This window comes from Haliotis rufescens, unplaced genomic scaffold (genome assembly GCF_023055435.1).
Source record: "Haliotis rufescens isolate VD_foot unplaced genomic scaffold, xgHalRufe1.0.p SCAF_22, whole genome shotgun sequence".
NCBI classification, from domain to species: domain Eukaryota; kingdom Metazoa; phylum Mollusca; class Gastropoda; order Lepetellida; family Haliotidae; genus Haliotis; species Haliotis rufescens.
Window position 1 is genome coordinate 2,042,337 of NW_025963913.1, and position 22,993 is coordinate 2,065,329.

At 38.8% G+C, this 22,993-nt stretch overlaps 1 protein-coding gene across 1 annotated transcript in view; it reads right to left on the reverse strand.

Annotated features, from left to right (window-relative positions):
* The window catches only part of LOC124122006 (multiple epidermal growth factor-like domains protein 10), a 173,190-nt gene extending 164,309 nt beyond the window's left edge, over positions 1–8,881 (reverse strand). Inside the window, exons 1-4 of the mRNA XM_048401423.1 lie at positions 8,787–8,881; positions 3,323–3,397; positions 2,953–3,072; positions 215–466 (exon numbers count right to left, since the gene is read on the reverse strand). Coding sequence (XP_048257380.1) covers positions 215–466; positions 2,953–3,072; positions 3,323–3,377 — 427 coding nt within the window. The 5' untranslated portion in view covers positions 3,378–3,397; positions 8,787–8,881. The remainder of the gene's footprint in view (positions 1–214; positions 467–2,952; positions 3,073–3,322; positions 3,398–8,786) is intronic.
* Positions 8,882–22,993: the final 14,112 nt, after the last annotated feature.

Genomic DNA, 22,993 nt, shown 5'->3' on the forward strand with positions numbered 1-22,993 from the left:
TTCTGACATGTGGTGAATTTGTACGCGCTATTTCTGTACTGGCAATAGAGATTATTTCTCAATTTTTCATTGTTCCCTTATTCGTTTCCATCAGTATATTTACAAACAGTTTGTATCGCATTAAAAATGCTAAATCCATGCCAATATTAAATTCTGTGACACACACTGTAGACTTGACTTGTATAGCAACTACATGTGTACACCTTGCACTCACGGTCATCACGCAGATAGAGTCTGATGTGTTGTATCCGGTCTGTGCTGGAGGTGTTCAGGTACACAGTCCAAGTATGGTGTTGATCTCCAGCGGCTGTATGTGTACACGTCAGTGGTGTACTATAGAAGGATGTGGTAGCTCTGCCATCTACTCCATAGTGTGCTTGGAATGCATGGTTTAGATTACTTGTCTTCTCTGTATTTTCAATGTATGTGGAACTCTGGGTGGAAGGTCTACCCAAAGCCACATTTTCTGTGAAAAAGAGCGTTACACATTTCTAAGCAATCGGAGGAGAACCATAGAGGAAAGCCAATGAAGTCTAAAGACGACATTCGCCACCATTGGCCCCATTCTGTTATGTCATCAATGTTTTGTGCGAAAATACGACAAACCAGTCAGAATGTGCTAGGGATTGGGGCACTGTGATAAAATAATACAGGATATAATATGTGATCATTTAAACAATCGTGAAAAATAGATATCGTCATCTGGACATTGCAAAGCACATAAATTACAGAATTATTTTGTATGAATTGTAGTTGATACCTTGTATGGCCTTGCATGATGAGGGATTCAGATCCACTCAGGTGTTTTTGTTTACCTTCAGCTGAAAGCTCAACTGACAACAAGATTTTCCATTGAGTTTTATGTCGGACGATCTGTTTGGTTTTCCAAACTTAATGCAGTTTAATATCCATTTTTATATGTACTGATAGGTTATACATATTTCTAAGAAGTTGAAACAGCCACCAGTTTCAAAACAATATTTATTCACACCTAATTAACTTAAATATTAAATATTGTGATCACATTTGACTCCATTTGGCAATGGAGTTGGTAAGATAACAAAAGCTTAATTTAAGACGATGAAAATACACCTTGCCTGATGTTTCCCACGTCATTAATACTAGTATTTTATTTAGTTTTCATATTAAATGTTCACAGGGAGTATGTCAGTTAGGTTATGTTTAGCCACTAAACTTTGCTCACTAAATCTATGAACTCTTCAGTGTAATGTCTTTTTAATATTCATTCTATGAAAGTAATGGTGATTTCAAATGTTGAATAGAGCCTAAACTTGCCTATTTTCCTGGTCTGGAGATTTAAGATAACAAGAATATAAATCCAGATATTCCGCAGTCACTGTTTAGGGCCAATATATACGCGTGGGTAATATATACTCTTCGTTTAAATCTGACGTAATATATGAATCTATTTTACAAATGGTTAGACTGTATGAATGAAAAATTTAATTATCACCAAACGTTATTACAATATTTCATATCTGGCGACTATTCAAAAAATATACTTAAAAGAGACAATTATACGAGACATAAAAGGGGTGTTAAAATGAAGCTTTACTAAAAGTAAAGGTAACCATTAAATATGTCAAGATTCCACAGGCGACACAGACGATCAATAACTTATCTCTGCACATATACTTAATGTGCTGAAGCTGTTTTGTCTGGTCCCTGATTCTGAACAAATTCTACATGTATTACTATTAAATGTAGCTGCACATGTACCACCAAATCACTGTCTCAAAGATTAATCATTACTGAGAAAACAATATGTGAAATGCTGAACATCTATGAAAACAATTTGGGTTAGGCAGTAAGGCATGAAGTAGGCATCCCAGTGGGCACAAATTGTGCTCCCCTTCTTGCGGATCTACTTTTTGCATATGAATCGGAATGTCTACTCGGATTGGCAAAGTCCATTTGGCCAAGAAGTTTAATTTAAGCTACAGGTATATTGATGATCTGATATGAAATAGCCAATTCCCTTGAAATGATTTACCCACCTGAACTCGAAACAAAAGAGAACAGTGAGACCGTCTCAACTGTTTCATATTTAGATCTATGCATAAGGATTCAGAGTGACAAAACACTCTCCACAAGACTGTATGACGAGAGGGATGATTTCAGCTTTCCGTGGTGTCATTTAATGTCGAGCAATACTCCAGCAGCTCCATCCTTTGGTGTTTAAACTTCACATTTGTGGTGCAGTCGATCATGCTCTTTCCAACGAGATTTCAGAGAGCGTCATACGACCCTTGCTCAGAAGTTGCTTGATCAAGGTTAAACATTCAAGGCCTCAGTAAGCCTCTCAAAAGGTTTCATGGTAGACATGTGGAGGACATTGTCAAATTTGATGCATCAGTGACAAAGGTGATGTCCGATTCAATTCCCTATTTTGACTTGTACCATATATTCACGTTTTTTGTCAGGTGAGCAATTGACATGCCTTTCCATGTGTTGTGATGGGTGGCACCGATGGGACAGGATATGCTCACCTTTTCGGTATCATGGTATCATCACTATTGGATGTTATTCATAAATACATGCTCGTGATATAGTCAGAATCGTACTCTTATGAGTACGGAAATGGGTTTTCGCTTTTAGTATATATTTGGCATTGTACTGACAAATGTGAACGTGTTTTGGGGTATATTAATTACAGCTGAAACTTATTATTTTAATTGCCAATTCATGCCTCGAGCTTTCAAACCTGTTGATATATTTGAAAACAAAACACTCTCGAATGAAATTCTATATATCTAGCCCTCCTGTAAAGTTTTATTTACATCGTTTTTTGAGGACGTAACATTTCGTTGTTTCCTTCATGTCAGCAGTATATCCTGCATCAAAAGAGAGGGGTCGAGTTTCCTTTAAAAGTCTAACCATCATAGTATGTAAATCTGAAAACTGTAAACCTGTAAAATATAACCCACTCACGTTTCTGACAGTACGGACCAAACCATCCTTCATGGCATCTGTCTGGACTGCCAACCTGGCTACAAGGAGCGGAGGGGAATACGGTGCAGGCGCTTGTGGTGTTACAGTGACACTCTGAGGCTGTTGGAGAATTGAACTTTGTGTCAGTTATATTTCTTGTGAACCTTATCTTTGTGGCTTTATATTTATTGTTGCCAAAGATCTCGTTCAATGCTTGTGGTATACAGGCGAACACGTTCATAAAGACGACTGTTTAAATAAACATTATTCTTGACGTAAAATGACATGTCTGGAATGTTACTGTTAAATATAGAAATGTTGCAATGTCATTCGAAATCAGTCAACGCATGCCCATGTATCATTGCTCTACCTGTCAGAGACACAGTGACAGAGACCACAATCGCTCCCAGCAGGATCCCTTCCATGGCATGTCTGTCAGGAAAATCTGGATGAAGAACAAGCTTAAGTCAACTTCATGTATGTGTATTCATATGTGGGGCACTATGAAGAGATCCAATATTCCAGGGGTGAAACATTTCGGTTAAAATATCTACAATACGATAACATTTAACATCGATAACTTTGGAAGCATTCTTCTGGTCGTCTCTTTGCTCTTTGGACTTGGACCACATTCGTGGTACTGTATTGTATTGTATTGTATTGTAAACATGGTGGTACTGTATTGTATTGTATTGTAAACATGGTGTAAGTTTTTACTTTTTTGGATAAACGTTATTTGTCTACAAACCAACTAAAGATAGACAAAAGACTGTAACTACACTGACGAGCAAAGCAACATCACCAAAAAATATATCAGGCTTGACATAAAAGACAAAAAAGATGTTCCAAATGGAACTTTTGTAATCATGTAATGAGTAAACAGACAGCAATGAATTATAATGTATTGGCAGTAAAAATAAATGACCCACGAGGACAACGACACGGGGTATATAGTCAGTTTGCAGTAAACTCAATATAGTTGAGGTTAAAACCTCTTTATATGAATGGAATTGATACAAATCCGTGATGGACGATATACGTGCTGTATGTGGGCTTGAGTTATCAAATTGAAACATGTTCCTTTCGTTCTGATGTCCGGATGAAAGTGCCACTAGCCACAATATCTCGTCGATGTAACGTGGTGCTGTGAGAATAGATTTCACAACAATTGGTTCCGTCTTTTCCAAAACAATTCACAGCCTATATCATTACACTGCGACCTCCGAAAGGTAGTCTCCTTGACAGAATAACGAACCTTGCTCTCTTCCCAACGACGTCGATCTCATGCCAAAACGTGCCAAAGTTTGGATATAGTGAAACGGCTGACCACATGCCCTCGGCCATGACGTCACAGTCAAGAAGCGGTTCCTCAACTGAAGAATATGCAAATAACGATCTACGCCGTGTGTGGTGGCACATGGTCTTGTGTCTACTGTCTGCAGGTATCGTGACGGTAACCTGGTGATTGTTGTAGCAGGTGGTTGCCTGGTATTTGAATGCAAGCAAAGTGTCTAGCGATTGTGTCATGTCTGACTACCAACTGTAGCAAACCAATGGCGCTTTCTCTCTGCTGAATTGCACACAGAGGCAAACTAACATCGAGAAAATTCCGGAATAGATTTCCCACAGAAAATTCAAAAGAAATTACATACATTTATTAACTAGTCTATTACCTTTCCTTGTTTACTATTGATTGACATGGGTCCCGTTCCACAAAGCGATCCTAACTACAATCAATCTTAGAGACTTATGTCGATTTTAAAATCGTCTTAGCTAAAGTTTACGCCCCTTCCACAGAGCGATCTTAGGGCGATCGTAACTTTACAAGTTCTTTGGTAGCCGATCTAAACAAAGATCGGAATCTTCAGCCATAAAGATAAGAAAGTTTCCCTTTGAGTGGCCTCCCTTGGTCGTGTTTAGCAGACGACGCATTGTCGAAATATGGCCGAAACGCAGACCTCTGTCGGCGTCAAACGCGTTCGTCGCAGAAATATAGCAGCAAGCGAGATCGCTGTCCTTGTTGATGAGGTGGCTGTTCACCACACGACACTGAATTCTTCATTCAGCTCTACCGTCACCAAAAAGTTTAGAGGCAGCATGTGGGAGGACATCGCTAACAAGTAAGTGAGCTATGGACTGTCAGAATATACAATAATATATAATAATAAGTCAACATACGTGCCCCAACATGCAAATGTAAACGCTGGGTTGCTGGTGTAATGGACGGAGAGACAGCTTCTATCAGTTCCAAGAGGGCGTTGCGTGGCATACGATATCGCGCATACAGTTCATCGTCAGATAACGTATCCAGCTGCCGGTGCGGCCTCTAAACACCCTTTCTTTGTGTAAACACGGTCCATTTCCTTGCACATCATAATAAAAGTCGCCATCTTTGTTGCTATGGTACAATATTTAAAATCGGTTTTAGCGATCCTAAGTTGGTCCGGAGCAACTTAGCATTTTGATCTTAACTTACAACTCTCTTAGTTAAGATTGCTTTGTGGAACGGGCGGCCGATCTTAACCAAAATTTGAGATCGCGTACTTAGTGAGTTACAATCAACTTAGCCCTAAGATCGCTTTGTGGAACGGGGCCAGCTGGGTATTAGTAACTCGCGTAGAGTATTTTTTCGTGATTACTGCCAGTTCGTCACATCAAATTTGATTGCCTAAATTCTAAATCGTAATGGCTTCTGTGGTGGATGTTTTTCGAATTATTTTCTGAGAGCGATGGTGAATAGAAGAGATATAACATAATGACAAGAATAAAAATCGCATACTATCGTATGGAATCCTGGAAGGGACATTGCCGCTTTTTTACGCATTGTCGCCTAACAAATACAAGCAAATGTCAAAATTAACCAAAGCGCGACAATACGACAAGAAAACATTTCATCAAAATGTCGCGTTGTCGCTTTGTCGCATTGTCGCGCTTATGTTAACTACTTCACATTTTCAAAATTTTAACAAAACATGATCTATGACTACAGAATAAATCTCAGGGATTGAACATAGTCACAACAATTACAAATGCGCAAACATAGGAAAGTGAAGAAGGATTATAGGGGCGTCGGTTATCTAAAGTTTGATGTATTAACTAGGTGATATCACTAAACGACTGTCTCCAGACACGACACGTATCCCCATAACTTTGTTTACGATACGATACGAAACGTATAGCGAAACTTAAATCGCGGTAATTTTGCGGGATTTTTTTTATCTTAAATAGGGCATAAACACTATTAAAAGGCTTAAAACTTTTCGAATATCTAGTCTCATGTTTGAAATAGAAATGTCTCATTTCAATCAAGAACTTATTTCAGATAAAACAGGAGAGCCAACATCAGTATTACCTAGTAAAAAATAAAAATAGCAAAGTCTCTGTTCGCGAAATAGTCAGTCAAAAGAGGACATGGTCAGGTTGTCTGGATACGTCTGAGGCTGTAACCGGGCCTATTCCAAAGAATTTTGTAATGATAAAAAACATTGTATGATCTGTTACTGTATTTAGATGCTAGTGTGATGTGTAAACATCCGGTCCGGTATAACGCGGGCTGTGATAGGATGTTATGGAAATTTCTTTAATGTTCTAGTGTCAAGTAGATTGCATATAATGGGACAATAGCGTGTTCACGTATCTCTTGCGAATTTTCATCATATCGGAACCAGCTTTCATGTGAGGATCGCTCATCATCCCTGATCTCCTGCCTAGCCCATCTCGGAAGCCTGACCACTGTCGCCGCTTGGTAAATATATATTATTATCACTGACTTCTGCTATCACCACTATATTTTTGTATTTGATACTGACCACTGCCATCATATTATTTGTTGCCATTGAATATTGCACTATCACTCTATTGTGTACTGCCATTGTAATTGCTGTGTAATAATTTGTATGGATTTGCAAACTTGGCGAATTTTTGTAATACATTTGTTGATTGTATACCACTTGTTGGTTGTTTGTTGGTTTCACACCAAGTTCTTTTATGTACAAATTCCTTGGTAAACATATTGTTTCAATTTAGGAATCGACATGCAACAAGTATTAAATAATATTAAACAAAATTAAGGAGCACCACAAAGAACGTCAAGGATTCCAGGTCAGAAATTACCCCAGTACCCTGCTTAACGAGATGGCGGCTATCAATTAACAGATTATGGTAAAACGGGGAAATATAGCCCTTTCATTCACTAATGACGTCATGTTATCTTATAAACGTATTTTCCTCACCTCCATTGATTTTATAGTTCGAATAAGGTATGACCAAGGGTGTCAGAGATTTTATCGATAAAAATTGTAAATATATATTTTTACCTGAAAAAATATCATTAAATAGTATTTGTTTTGTTTAGGGTATTTTTTTGTTGGTTCTTTTGTATAACGCCACAGTGAGAAATATTCCGGCTTTACATGGCGGCGATCTATAAAATATCTATTCTGGACCAGACAAACCAGTCAGTGATATTATGAGCAACGATCCACGCCGTTGGAGAACGATGACACGCAAAGAACCAAGACGCCGAGCCTGACCATTAAGGGGCCCAAGAGATGTCCTTTTTTCATAAACGTATATTTCAAAACGTATCTCATACGCTTTAGCTTTTTCTATACATTTCTTTGATGGGCATTTAGAAGTTGGAGTAAGGATGAGAATTTAGAGAGTCACAACCCTCGCCACCAACCTCAAAGACTTCAAGATCAGGAAACTACAAGAAGCCATCAACATCAACAGACTCCAGCCGTCAATCAACCGTGACCAAGGCTATTACATACCCCCGGCGTACCATCAACTCATCAAAGACCCCAATTAGCCATAATCCCGTTGTTTATATTACTGGCTTCATCCTTTGTTTATGTCATTGACTTCACCGATGATTGTCATCACTACCCCTGTGTGTACATAACAGGCTTCTCTACTCCAGTATAACAATATCTACTCTACTGTATAAGTGAGTGAGTGAGTGAGTGAGTATGGTTTAACGCCGCTTTTAGTAATATTCCAGCAATATCACGGCGGGGGACACCAGAAATGGGCTTCACACATTGTACCCATGTTGGGAATCGAACCCGGGTCTTCGGCGTGACGTGCGAACGCTTTTACCACAAGGCTACCCGACCGACCCTCTACTGTATAAACATTGCCTCCTACTTGTATATATACTTGCCAACCACACTCTGTAAATCACTTGCTTGATAACGGTATTAGAACCTACATCAAAACGTCGCTCTTAATTGTAATAAAGAAGTTGTTCATCCATAAATTCTTATCCTTACTTTTTTCTATACATTTTTAAACACACTCGTTACAATACAAACGGTATCTACAGGAAAATCATAAATTTTAGTAATTTATATAATTTATCTAATATGGATGAAACAAGACATTTTATTTTTAAAAAGACTAAAATCATATGTTTTGCCTCCGGACTTGTGAGTCAAGCTCATGTGATGATTGTTTGTTTATGGCTCGTTAGTTTGAAATATCACAACACCAATGTCAGCAAATAGAAACAATCACGACCCTGAGTGATTACCGCCGGTTCTACTTCCTCGTGATTAAAATGACTTGATGTCTTACATGACAAACCCGTGAGGTTCCAGGTTAGAATTATTGGTCTTCCGCATCCCAGCTTGTCATAAGAGGCGACAAACGGGATCGGACGGTCAGATGACAGTCACTGGATTGTCTAGTCCAGGCTGGATTATTTTCAGACCGCCGTCATATAGCAGGTATATAGCTGAGTGCGGCGTTAAACAACAAACAAACGTAGTACAACGTGGGGGAAAATTCACAGTGTAATATGTGCAACGTCGGAATGGTAAGTGTCTCACCTCAGATCATTTCTGTAATCCCCAACTGTGTGCTGAGAAGTATGCTATAATGAGAAGCTTTAAAATACAGGACTTATGAGGAAAATATGGCCTCTTCGTTATCTCAGAAGTAGGAAAATATTGCATTGGTTTATCTGGTTATCTTTTGTTCAAATGAATTCAGCTGGATATAGTATGGAGCCAGTTTTTCCTCATCGTGCAATATCAAGTTACATGTTTGTGTCCTGCGCTGATAGACGCTGTCTGTATATTTGTATTACCATTACTGTTACATGAAAACTGTGAACAATATTAGGTGTTCATCAAGATCCGGAGATACACAAAACCACACAGTATATTCCAAATTATATAGGCGATGTGTGTGCTGTTGTCTAAAGCAATGTACTGTGCAGAGGGTGGTCAGGCTGGTTGACTTGGTTGATGCATGTCATCGTATCCCAATTGCGTGGGTCGATGCTCATGATGTGAATCACTGGATATATGGTTTAATGCAGCCATTAGTTACTGAGGCTTTGATACAACCAGGTCCAGTTCTTAACAGCTACAAAAGCAAATCAACGTTCTTGAAAATGTCTGTGAATCCAATGGAATGAAAATTTATGTAGATAAAACCAAATTTTATTTCCATGAGGTGGAATGTCGAATAGCACCGAAACAAATCATTCCAAGACGTCTTTTTTAAATATTTGACTGTAACCGTTTCGATCTTGTGTTACGGAACAGAAGTTTGGGGGACACTGTTTCTTCGCCTCTCTGAGAAAAAAAGCCTCTTCAGTCTATCTATATTACAAGAACAGTTAAATATTGATGCAGACCTCTTCATTTTCACTCTCACATCTTATGTCGTCAAACCTTCTTGTTTAAATCACTTGATAATGTGGACAGAGTGACATGGGCTACATCAATGAAAAAACATTTTGTTCCGGCGATATCACATTATTCTTTATATCAAGACACGCATCTTTCAATGTACATTCCACATTACATTTAAGGTGTATATCTCAAAGTTTAGATGCAACAATTTCCGTTTGATGTTAAATTTGCAAGACAGTTATATTCCTCATTATGAACGAGTCTGCAAATACTGTTTCTGAAAACACCATAAATATATTGAAGACAAAATACCATGTTGTGATTGTATGTGAACGACATGCCTCTATAAAGTACGAGGGGCGTTCAATAAGTTTTGCAACTTCAATATAGTGACCAAGTCGCAGAATATCTTATGCACTTTCAATATAATCTCCATACACCTCAATACACTTATTCCATTTGTCCATCAAGCTTTTAATACCACTTTTATAGAAATCCGCAGATTGGCCCTCTAACCACGCCTCTGTGACAGCCTTTATGTCCTCGTCATCCTGGAAGGGTCTTCCACGTAGGGCAGATTTCATTTGCCGGAACAGGAAAAAGTCACTGGGGGCTAAGTCTGGGCTGTAGGGTGGGTGAATTAATTGTACAGCCCAGACAAATCTGCCCTACCTGGAAGACGCTTCCAGGATGACGAGGACATCCATTTCTTATGAAATTCATACAGCTACTGCAAACAGATGATAAACTTGTCCTACATGATAGAAATACCTAAATACCTATTTTGTAAAGAAAGAAATTGTTATATATATACTTTATCATGTTATATTAATGTATTATTGGCTGGTGGCCTGCTCCTAAATACATTTTCTGTCTCTCTTAATTTCATCATGTAATTGCCTCAAACGGGCTGCATGATATGCTCCGTTTATTGTCTCAGCTTTTGGAAGATTGTCCACCATGATGACACCCTCGGCAGAGAACGAGAAGGTCATGACGTTTCCAGCTGATAGGACAGTCTTTGCTTTCTTTGGTGGTAATGTCAAATGCTTCCACTGTTTTATTGTTGTTGTTGAACCTAGGTTTCATCCATAGTCACATATGCACATTGCAAGAACCTTTCTGGATGAGCTTCAAACAGGGTCATATTAACATGAGACATGTTGCGCCTGGTGCATTTTTTATCAGATGTCAGAAGCACTGGAACGAGTCGATATGTTCTTCATTGCCAAAGTTTCTGTAATAATGGAATATACCCTCTCCTGGGTAATGCTTGCTGAACAAGCAATATACGACGCTCAGTCATTCGTTGGTCAACCATCAACATACCGAGGATTCCCTAATCTTTTCTGTTGTTGTTGACGTGACACACCTCCCCCCCCCCCCCCCTGCCACGCTTAAACTCTACTGCCCTTTACGGTGACATAGGAAGGGGCATCTTACCCTGGTATTTGGGGGGTGTTAAGTTCTTTTCCTTTTTTCTAGTACTTTCGAAAAAGGTCACAGTCTATTTATTAATTTGTCACAGCGAAACAATTCGCTCAATTGGACTCAAGTTTTGTGTATATACCCCTATGACATCATGTAATCTTCACAACAAAAGAGTTCACATACGCACAGTCACACGCACACGCGAACGCACACGCGAACGCACACGCACAAGCACGCGGTCACACGTAAAAACGTACACACAGACATTCTAAGAATATTTTAACCGCCTAATACATGTTTGAATTCCGGGAACGTGCGCCTCGGTTACACAATAATATATATTTCTTATATATAAATTAACCGAGCCTTAACTTTCAACGAAATAAGGACGTTTGTTGTGCCCTTAAACCTACAGTGGTCTTTAGTGTACACTAGGAGGAGCTTGTGTGATCACGTGATGACCCTATCTTCGGCAAAACTAGTTGACGTCTGAAGGACACATCCCTGGCTTGGCTGTTATTGTATCTGTAAAAAATGTCTCACGCACAGTCTACACCTGAGATATATAACATGTACTTTATGTCTCGTTGAAGAATGTGCTGTGTTGTATTTTCGAGCCCCGATTTCGGACAGGACGTAAGTTACGGAGTTCACCGCGACACGCCTATCTCGAAGCATTCAGTGATTCACAGTAGCCCTTTTGAAACATTGATATGTCTTTACTATATCCTTACTTTCACAGCAATTCAGCGCCAACACAGTAAAACCTCTTGTCACCAACAAATATTTAGACAGTACAACTTTTTCTGTCTCTTATATGCAAGATCAAAGCAATCTCTGCGTATCATGTATGGCAAAAGTAGCGTTGACGTGGGCCCGGGTTTTTCTGTACGTCGTTACTCACAAGTATCATCAGGAACGATGTGAACAAACAAAGCTTCAGACCGGTCCCAGTCCATCCCGGCACGTGCAGCACATGCAGCACGTGCATGCGGGTCCATTTGCACGCTTCAGCATGAACGACATTAAAATTGCATTAAAACGACCGATTCGAGCTCTGACACGCCATTGTATGCTTCAGAGGTTTACAACACAGGAAATGTCTCGTCAGTCTTCAACTTTACCATTTAAACTTTGTAATTTTCACTGCTTACCGGAGCTCTGTAAACAACAACCGGTCTCAAAACCCGCTAGTTTGTGCCTGTCTGTGCAACTGCTGGTGTTCATGTGCCAATAATGATCTAATATCTCTTTATTGAAAGCTATAAAATTGTGTTTTGGAAATCTCTTTCAGAATAATATTTGTTTTGGAAAATAAATATTCATGTGGTGACACTAGGGATTACATGTGCAGCTGTAAGTGTCTTTTAATGCTCAGCCGACGCAATCCGAGATCGAGACCGAAAGGTCAGATATGCCAACACTGGACAAAATATCATCCATTCCAAAAAATCCAAAACTTGGAAATACCACCATTCCAATTGGAAATATGACCATTCTATTATTTGGCAAGGTCATATTTCCAAGCTTGGATTTGTTTGGAAGTGTTTGGAATTGTTTGGAAATATTTGGATACAACATGTCATAATCATATATGATAAAAGTTTTACAACTTTTGACCTTATGTGAGATTAGTAATGACATGAAAGTGAATAATTAAGAGTATTTTGGCACTATGTACCACGAAAAGACCAAATCATGAGCAAATTTAACTAAAAGAATTTCTGTCATTTAAAGTGGCTACTCTTTATATTTAATTTCTTATCTTCCTTGTCTATAATCATATGACATTGACTATGAACTTTGAACAATTAAACAAATATTTTGTTTTCCCATACCGACTTACGGTTGTCGTAGAACAAAGACCGTTTCGAGAATATAGAGGGCCTCATAATTATAATTTGAACTAATATACATATGTACATAATAGTACTAGGTATAAATGAATTTTGATAAGTGTTCGTACAAGAATATGAACTTCGAATTATCTCGGAATTATGCGCAACACATAGGGCTGGAAATTTTATAATTGGTCTGGAACTATCTGACGGTAATTCAAAACAGGGAACAAGATTTCGTCAAATGAATCATTGAGCCAGGAATGCAACGATTTAAATGCTGACAAAATGAATAAACATATCTGGAACAGAGTAGACTGTTCATGCGGACAATTATATGATACGTCTTTTGCCAATGAAGTTTATCACCCCATGTTATAGCATTTGTTTCATATAAAAGATAGAAGCCAAATAAATGGGACAATTAGTTGTTATGAATTAGCTTTACCTCTGTGACATATCACGCAACTAAATGTGAATATGTTTATCAAATAATCAATTACAGTAATTAACCTTGTGTCCTTATTTATACACAATTTAATTGGTTTAAACATATTTTTATTCATTGAAATGAGTTGGGATTGGTGAACAAGCTTTACAGCTTATGTTAACACCGCTCACATACAACATATATTACATATTGAAATGAAGGATGTGACGTCATCGATATAGACATCTGTACATATTACATCAAATACAAAAACATAAATAGAAAGTTACAGCTTGTGTGTGTCTAACAAGTCGTTTGTAACAAAAGTAATGGTCAATCATGAGGTTATTGTCCGGTTTATTTAATTATTAATTTGTGAGGAGCTGAAACGTTTTGTCTTGATGATGAAATCGTGGACGGATTCAACTAATTTCTGGTTCTCAGAGTGAGCAAGTTCATTGTTTCCGTTCATAATAGTATCCAGGTTATAACCGGTAGTGTAAAAGTGCATATTAAGTCTTATCTGAGTAAAGTTACAGCAAGTAAAAAAATAATGTAGGGCGTTTTCACTCTGATATCCACAGGAGCAACACGGGCTGTCAATTAAATGTCTGTTATAATACTTATCGGCGTTTAGGTCGCTACAACCGAGTCTGAGGCGGCAGTGAACGATTTGACAGAATCGAGTGCCATAGCTAAGGTCAAAATAAGTCTTATTTTCGGTTTTCGTAATTAGGTTTTTTAATTCTGACAGACTACTTGACTCTTTGGACTTTGGTAGAGCATTCCATAAGTGTATTGTGTCTGGTAAAAAGGATTTGGCGTAAGAGGAAGTACGGCTATAAATTCCTTGTATTTCAGAACTGTTTCTTAAATTATAGTTTGTAGTTTCGGAGACAAAGTTTGGGATCAAATCACAAAGATAGTTTGGGAATTGGTTGTTATACATTTTAAAGAAAAAAAATAATTTTTGGCAGTATCTTCTATCTTGCAAGGATTGAGATTTAGTTTCGTTATAAAGTTTCTTATGACTTGTGCCACGAACGGCACCACATATAGTTCTCAGGGCATCAAGATGTAGGCTTTCTAATATACGCGATTGCTCAGACGTACAGCTATCCCAAATATGCGAACAATAGTCAAATGTTGGCAAGATATTGGACTTATACATAGTATCCAAGGTTTTACGTGATAACCGGTATTTAAAACTCCTCAGACAACTGATCATAGGGCGAAACTTTTGTACAATATCATTAATGTGATCAGTCCATGTACAGTCGCTTTGGAGTGTCACTCCTAAATGTTTATGACTTTTGACTTCTTTTATGATTGTTCCGTCCATAAGTAGGTTCGGCTTTAGAGACGGTTTAGCTTTACTTGAGAATTGGATGGTTTCGGTCTTCTACTTTAACCTGCCACTAACGGGCCCATTGTGAAATTGTATCTAGATCATTGTTAAGACAGGTAGCAGCAACTGATGGATCTTCTATGATAACATATAATGAAGTGTCATCTGCAAAGAGACGAATGTTACTGAGTGTCAATATCACATACAATATCGTTAATGTATATCAGAAAAAGAAGTGGTCCAAGGACTGAGCCCTGAGGTACTCCAGCTAGTACAGCTTTCTTGTCAGATTTGTACCCGTTAATTGCTACCCGTTGTACTCTTGACTATTTTCTAAATAACTTTCAAACCATTTTAATAGTTCGCCTTGGATACCTTGAGTTTTCAGTTTATTAATAATTCCTCTATGCCATACCTTATCAAAGGCTTTACTTATATCGCAGAAGGCTGCTCTAACTTCTTTTCCTTCGTCAAGAGCTTTAGCTATGAAATTATACAAATAGGTTAATTGATTTGATGTGGAATCTCCTGGCATAAATCCTGATTGTAAATTTGTTAGTAGGTCGTTATCTCTTAGGAAGTTGAATACATATTTAAATACACATTTCTCAAAGACTTTCGATAAACAAGATGTGAGTGCGACAGGACGGTAGTTTGAACATTCAAGTACGCTGTCTTTTTTGTGGATAGGTATTACTGATGCTTCTTTCCATAAACAGGGAAAAATTGACTGGCTCAGTGATAAATTAAACAATTTCGTAAGTATGGATGTTAGACTATTTGCGGTATATCTAAGTACTTTATTTCCTATTCCGTCCGGACCGGTCGCTTTTGATGTATCCAATGACAATAGAATATCTCTGACGTCATCGCGGGTTAGAGTGATGTTAGATAATGTTGAGTTACAGGTAACCGGGGGGTCGGGCACATCTCGATTTTGATCTTAAATTGTCGACTGAGCCGTAAAGTAGTTATTTAAGACATTTGCGATTTCATCGGGGCCATTGTAGACTGCATCATTGAAAATAATTGTTGGGAATTGGCTGTTATCGTTGCGTGATTTTATAAACGCTTTAATCAGGCGCCACCACGTTTTGGTACAAGGCGAGTTATTAACAGTATCTTCAATTTTAGAGACGAATATTTGTTTAGCAGTTCGGATAGCGGAAGTAGCTTTATTTCTTGCTGATCTGAAATTAGCCCACTTAGTTGGATGGTTTCTTTTTTTGGCAATTTTATGTAAACGATTACGGTTCCGAATCAAGGATCGTATATGATTCGTCATCCAAAGTGGATCTGTAGGTCTGATGGTGACAGTCTTATTTGGTATGTGTTCATCACAGATCCTCGTAATTGCGGATGTTAAATTGGTTACAATTTTCTATATATTTTTAGAAGAAAATAAACCTTTAACGTCAATATCATTGACACACCTGTTCATACTTTCTGTATCAGCTAAGGGATAGTTATAAACCTTCCTCTTATAGTTTGTAGGGAGAGAAATTGGTTCTTTGATCGTCACATATATCGGACAGTGGTCACTGCAACTAGGGTCAAGAACTCCAGATTCGTTTACTGCTTAAGTGAGTGAGTATGGTTTTACGCCGCTTTTAGCAATATCCCAGCAATATCACGGCGGGGGACACCAGAAATGGGCTTCACACATTGTACCCAGTTTACTGCTTTAACATTAGAAACAAAAATCAGATCTATCAAGGTACTTGAATGTGGTGTAATTCTAGTTGGTTCTGTTATTATCTGTTTAAGATCATACATTAATTGAAGGTAATCTATTTTTGTTCGATTTTCCCGAATGACGTCAATATTAAAGTCACCGACAACGACAGTGTACACGTTCAGATCGACTGCATTACCGATAGACTCCTCAATCAGATCCCAGTACTCCGCACTCTTATCTTCTCGATAGACGGAACCGATTAGGTAAGAACGGTTTTTACATTTTATCTGTACCCACACCGCCTCAAGCCCAGGAATGTCAAGATAGCACAAATGTTTTGCGTGTAGATTACTTTTGACGTAGATCGCGACACCGCCACCACGAGTTTGCCTGTCTTTCCTGAATGGTAGGTGGTATCCAGGTATTGCTATATCAACACTGCGGATGTCTGCATGCAACCAGGTTTCGGTTAGACATATAATATCATGTGATCGAAATTCTGCGTCAAGTAAATCAGTTTTATCTTTCAAACTGCGTACGTTCAAATGTATTATTTTAAGGTCTCTGAAATATTTCGGCCCTGGTTTGGGGTGAATATCGCCACAGCATAGTAGGACGAGAGAAACAATTACCGATACGTGAGGGCTGTAGAGACACAACAACTTAAAATTGTGACTGGATTTCATAAATTGGACAGCAAATTTTGAATGCACTTTTGCAGCAAAGGAACCCACTTCCTGCCTGTATTGTTCAATATCAGCCATAATCAAATATCATATCTATTGTCGTAATAGGTGGGACAGTGGGTTCCAGTAAGTGATGAAATGGAGGTAGACACACACAAACTGAACTAAGGTAAATAAAACATGTAATCAGGTTTGTTGTAATTTGATGTAGATATAGGTCAAATGACATGCTGTAATATAATTCTAAATGAAACACTGAACACAAAGAAAAGAAAAAAGAAAGGAAGATAAAGTTAACCATAACCATAATGAAAGAACTTAATGGAGAAACAAAAAGGCAAACTGCGCTTTCATGGGAGGAAAAATCTTCGGGTTAATAATGTCAAGCTAGCATACTCGATATATACACAAAATATAAAATATACATACACACCCAAAGCGCATACCCTCGCCGTTTTTCATACATACATGAATACATCAAACCATTAACAATTGAACAAATACACACACTTGTACCTGTATACACACACACCCTGATACATAGGAGTGAACGCATGTATACACTTATTTATAAAAGTAATATTGAACATTCACACATATGTTACATACGTGTATCTTCTACACACATACAACCTACATTACAGTGCTTGTATTCCAGAGAATGCAGAATAGTGCACACATACTCCACGCATTACACTGCATGATTGCTGTGCTACTCACACTGAACATAATGCTTGTAAGCTATGTTACAAACACATCACACACATACAACATTCCAGAGAATGTATACTGCACACATACTCCACGCATTACACTGCATGATTGCTATGCTACTCACACTGTACATAAGGTTTGTGAGCTATGTTACAAACACATCACACGTATACTACGCACACGCGCCACGGGCAATATAAATATCACAACCAATTTATCTCATGTTTGTACTAACATTTGCACCATAAGTGCTACACTATGCATTATGCATGTATGCTAACTAGGTTTTGCTAAGCGACGTTAACGGACAAAAAATAAACCATGCACATTTTTAAGGAAACGGGATACAAACGAGCAAGCTCATTGAATGCATACAGACCATACAAGACAATACAAAAGGGCTCATGTTATCATTGGGATAAGCTCAGTTTAGCTGTATTGACGATCAAACGTAAGGACGTGTTGTTCTGTCTGTATTAGACAGAGCCGTTACACAGCATATAAAGCACGGACACGATGCTCGTGCATACCACACACTCACGTGCTTCACAACATTCACAGCACGTTTACTGTAAGCATCAAGCGGTGATGTGTCACTGACACTAGACGTGAAGAAAGACGTTGACTTCACGAGCGCATATCATCGTTCATTGTATATCTAAATCTTGACGAACATTAACATGTTTCCCGAAGTTCATATTGTTTATCAATATCACCTGTGAAGATCTACAGACACAGAGTAACAGTAAACAACAATTTCATGTACAGTTGTACTTACGTTGGCATATATGATTATGAAGCATAGAGCCGTAATTGTTATCAACAGTTCACGAGATCGTACACGGGCATTATGAATATCTCAAACATTTTATCTCATGTTTGTACTAATGTTTGTTTGTCTTGACTCAGACTAATCACTATGTTGAGTTTAGTAGACTCGCACACTTCATCGAAGTGAGCGCTGTTGGCGACCTTTCTGACCGTCCCGTCCAACATTTTAATGAGGATGACCCCACTGGTTACCCATGACGCCTCAACTTTCTTATCAAAGACAAGCTGGCGGGCCCTTCGAGCTAACGCTGCTCGGGGTCCAGTAAGATCTTCATTAATAAAGATTTTACGGGCTACAGGGGTTTTCACGAATTTAAGTTCCGATCTCGACTTGAGGACAGCACGTTTTGAAGCGTTGCTAACGAATCGAACAATTATAGATCGTGGATTGTCCTGTGGGGTGGCTGGTCGTCTGGGAACACGATGACTAATGTCGATGTCACCAGGGTTGAGATTAACCCCAATGGACTTAGCCACGTCTAACACTAACTGGTCAGTGTCCTCATTTTCGGACTCGGACAACCCTGAAATTCTGACATTATTCCTCCTTGAGTACTGCTCGCTTCGGTCTAGCTTATTGGTGAGAGCCTCTATGGTCTGTTCATGCTCGATAAGTTTGGTGGACATGCGGGACACATTCTCCTCAAGAATTTTATTTTGAGAAATGATCTGTTCCATTTCCTGACGAAACATTGGCCTTATCACCTCGGCAACTTAAGTGCTTATTGCTGTGAGAACTTCCGTGTTTGTCAAAGCTTTTACCAGTTCAGAAGTAAGAGAATCAGAGGTGGGGCTATTAACAGATACATCTAAACTTTCGGTACTCATCCTGGTAGAGGTGTTAGAAATATCCAAAACTGAGATGTTAGGACACTGACGTTTCAAGTCAAAGTCTATTTCCGAGTCGGGTGATGTGAACACTTCGTCTCTGTTACGTTTTGTAGTGAGAGGCGTAGTTGAGATAGATGTCTCCATGCGCTATGCGTTAATGTCAAATACTGTGAAAATCATTCGTACTCACTCTGTGAAGTTGTGATAATTCCGTGATATGTCCATGAAATCCAAATGAATTGTATGCACATCGCAAGACACAAGAGACAATGAGTTAGCAACTCACACGTATGTTGATGGCGTGGACCACGACTTTCACGGATCACTTACATTCAGTCAATCCAACACCCATCGTCCAAACTACAAATCATCATCCTCCACTTTTCATATATTATGTACTGGAGACCATTTGGGATTTATAGGTTGAAGATTTAGTTGTGAAAGTTAATTCCTACATCATGAAAGCGCAGCTATGCGGAGTCAGCTCTCCGTAAAACGTCCGACCACCATCGTGACGTCACACGGATTTACACAATTTAATTACGTATTGGGGTACAATATATAATACACATAAACACGGAATGATTTCTTATTTTGTCAATTTAATCATAACACAAATCATACAAATCAAAATGTGAAAGTAGTGACTAACTTTATGATCAAGGGTATAAATACTCAATTGTATCTGTTAATCCTAATAGTTTAACAATAAACCCTGTGTATATACTGAGCATATTTAGATACATCCGGATCTACGACCGCAGCCATATAATCAATCAAGGAAAGTATATTAGATTGAATTACAAATGCGCTATCACTTAAACAAAGTCAATACAATACCAAGCCCTTAAACTAATTACACGCACCCAACATGGCACCTCCTACACCTCACTTCAGGCCCTTACAGGAGAAATGCCACTAAATCTACGCAGGGAACATCTAAGCCTTAATTTCTGGGCCGCGTCCCAAACAAACCCTCTCATCCAAAACCTATTTAACCAAAACATTAGCCCAAGAAACCAAGCTCTAGCTCGCAAACACCCCTTACTCACCCCAATATCCCAAAGAATAACTAACTACCTCAATGAACACCAAACTCAAAATCTTAAACAAAACTGCAAAAAATCAAATATCTTCACCCCTAAACTCAAAATACCCAAAATAGACACAACGCTAGCTAACCAAATAAATAAACAAACCGACCCAAACATAGCTAAAACCACCACACTTGCATACATACACGAAAATTGGCCAAATTGGTGTCACATATACACTGACGGATCTTCAGACCCGACCTCCAACCACACAGGCTTCGGAGTCCATACCACACAACCAGTTATATCCACACAATCTTACCGACTCCCTAACAACCAATCTATATTCACGGCCGAACTTATGGGCATGGCCTCAGCCCTGCATAACCAACAATCTAAAAACAACACAAAAATCCTAATTCTCACCGACTCCCTTAGTGGACTACAAGCCCTCCAAAACAAAAATACCAAAAAACGGCTTAAATTAATAAACCAAATACTTAAAAGCTCCAACGACCTAACAAAAGCAGGCAAACAAATAACCTTCTTCTGGATCCCCGCCCACGTAGGAATTTACGGCAACGAAAGCGCCGATAAAGCAGCTAAATTATCTCTCAAAATACCAGAAATAAGCCTAAACCTACCCATCTCAAAATCAGAAATTAAAATTGTTAACAAACAAAAAATAACCAAAAAATGGCATAATCAATATCAAAACTCAAATAGCCAAACCAAAAAAGTGCTCAGAAAACCACTAGCCAAACCTAAAATCCTACACCCCTCAAAAATAATTGACAGATCAATTACAAAACTCCAAACAGGACACACTAACCTAAATAACCACCTAAAAAAACTTAAAAGGCACACCACAGGCAACTGCCCCCACTGCAAACAACCCGAAACCACAGAACACGCACTCATCCACTGCACCCACTACAAAACACACAGAACCACACTACAAACCACCCTCAATCTAAATAAGGTTCCTACTCTAGATGAAATACTAAACCCTCAAAATAAACTAGAAAACTTCAAGGGCCTAGGCGTATTCCTAATCAAAACAGACCTAATTAAGCGCATCTAAAAACTAATTATTCTACCAATCCAAAATCCAATAAACATACAAACACCCACCTCATCCGGCTCCCTTAGTTCCCTCCCCCACCCACCTCGGCATTTATTCCAAATTTAAAAATTCCAAAAATTCAATATAATTAAGCAACCCCTAAAAGCCCCCTCTTGGGTTGCACACACCACTTTCACCCTTTTCGGAATACACTAAATGGTCTGGCCAGGCCCGTGTGCGAAATACGCTTCAGTCGGAAAGCGCACGTTAAATCTTCTATATCAGTCAGTCAGACCGACTGTGTCCTGAAAACACACGCACACATTTTAAGCCCTGATCTGAAGTGAGAACTTTTACTGGGACACGGTACCTCTCTTTGAGGAAACCCCCATAGGAGGTCGCAATAACAATGATGAGGTGAGGTGAAATAGGGTTTAACGTCGCGTCCAAGATTATTGCACTTACACTTCTGCCTAGAAGTTCATTCCCCTTACACGCATGGGCAACGCGTTACGCAACCCTTGTGCACCCCGTTGGTCACCCGTGTGGAACCCGTACGTCACGCGTGTGATACCCGTGTGCAACGCGTGTCACACTCATTAGAGGGGGAACAAACTTTTGACCAAAGGAGGACCCATGGGCATGTCTACCTGAACCTGGACGTGGTAACAAGGAGATGACTTTTGGATTTCCTGACGAAAAATGTTAATACACATTTTATTATATGTACTTGCTGATGTTTCATTTTTAGATGTGATTACATGATGTCTTGCGATGGTGTTAAGAGAATACATGATCCTGTTACATGTTTTTGCTATTCAAATGCTTTTTTTGTGATTTGACATTAAGCATCTGTAGTACGACTTTCAGTGATCATGTTTATGAGGTTTGGTGGGGCATTGTTTTTATTGGACCCTAATTACTTTATGATGGTTGGGCCTCTTCGTCTCAGCTCCATAGCCGTGACGCTGGGAAAGGGCAGCATTTAATTAATGAGAGTAGAATATATCCTGGAGGATACACTTGAGGGATAGGGCTATACTAATTACCGTACCACAGGAAGAGACCTGTAGACGTGAGCACGGGGTTGTGTGTAAGATGGCCGTCGCATTAAGGCCGCCAGGAGTGGTAAACATTGAGCTAAAGCAGTGTTGTTTTCACGGGCCTGTTGAATAAATTTCCAGCGCTGCTGTCCATATATCTTCTACTTGATCCTGGATACATCATTTTGGCATTTACATTATAATACACAGTTTGTTGACAAATAATACTGAAAGCAGTTTGTTGACAAATAATACTGAAAGCAGTTTGTTGACAAATAATACTGAAAGCAGTTTGTTGACAAATAATACTGAAAGCAGCAATTAAGTGTGTTCCCATTTTACATATTTAACATTGTGCGGAATACACATTTGAAATAGAATTCACTGTGTGTGGTCTTCCATGATGCCAGGCGTGTGTATGTGAGGTTCCAACTGTATGCGTGTGAAAGACAATTTTGTATGCA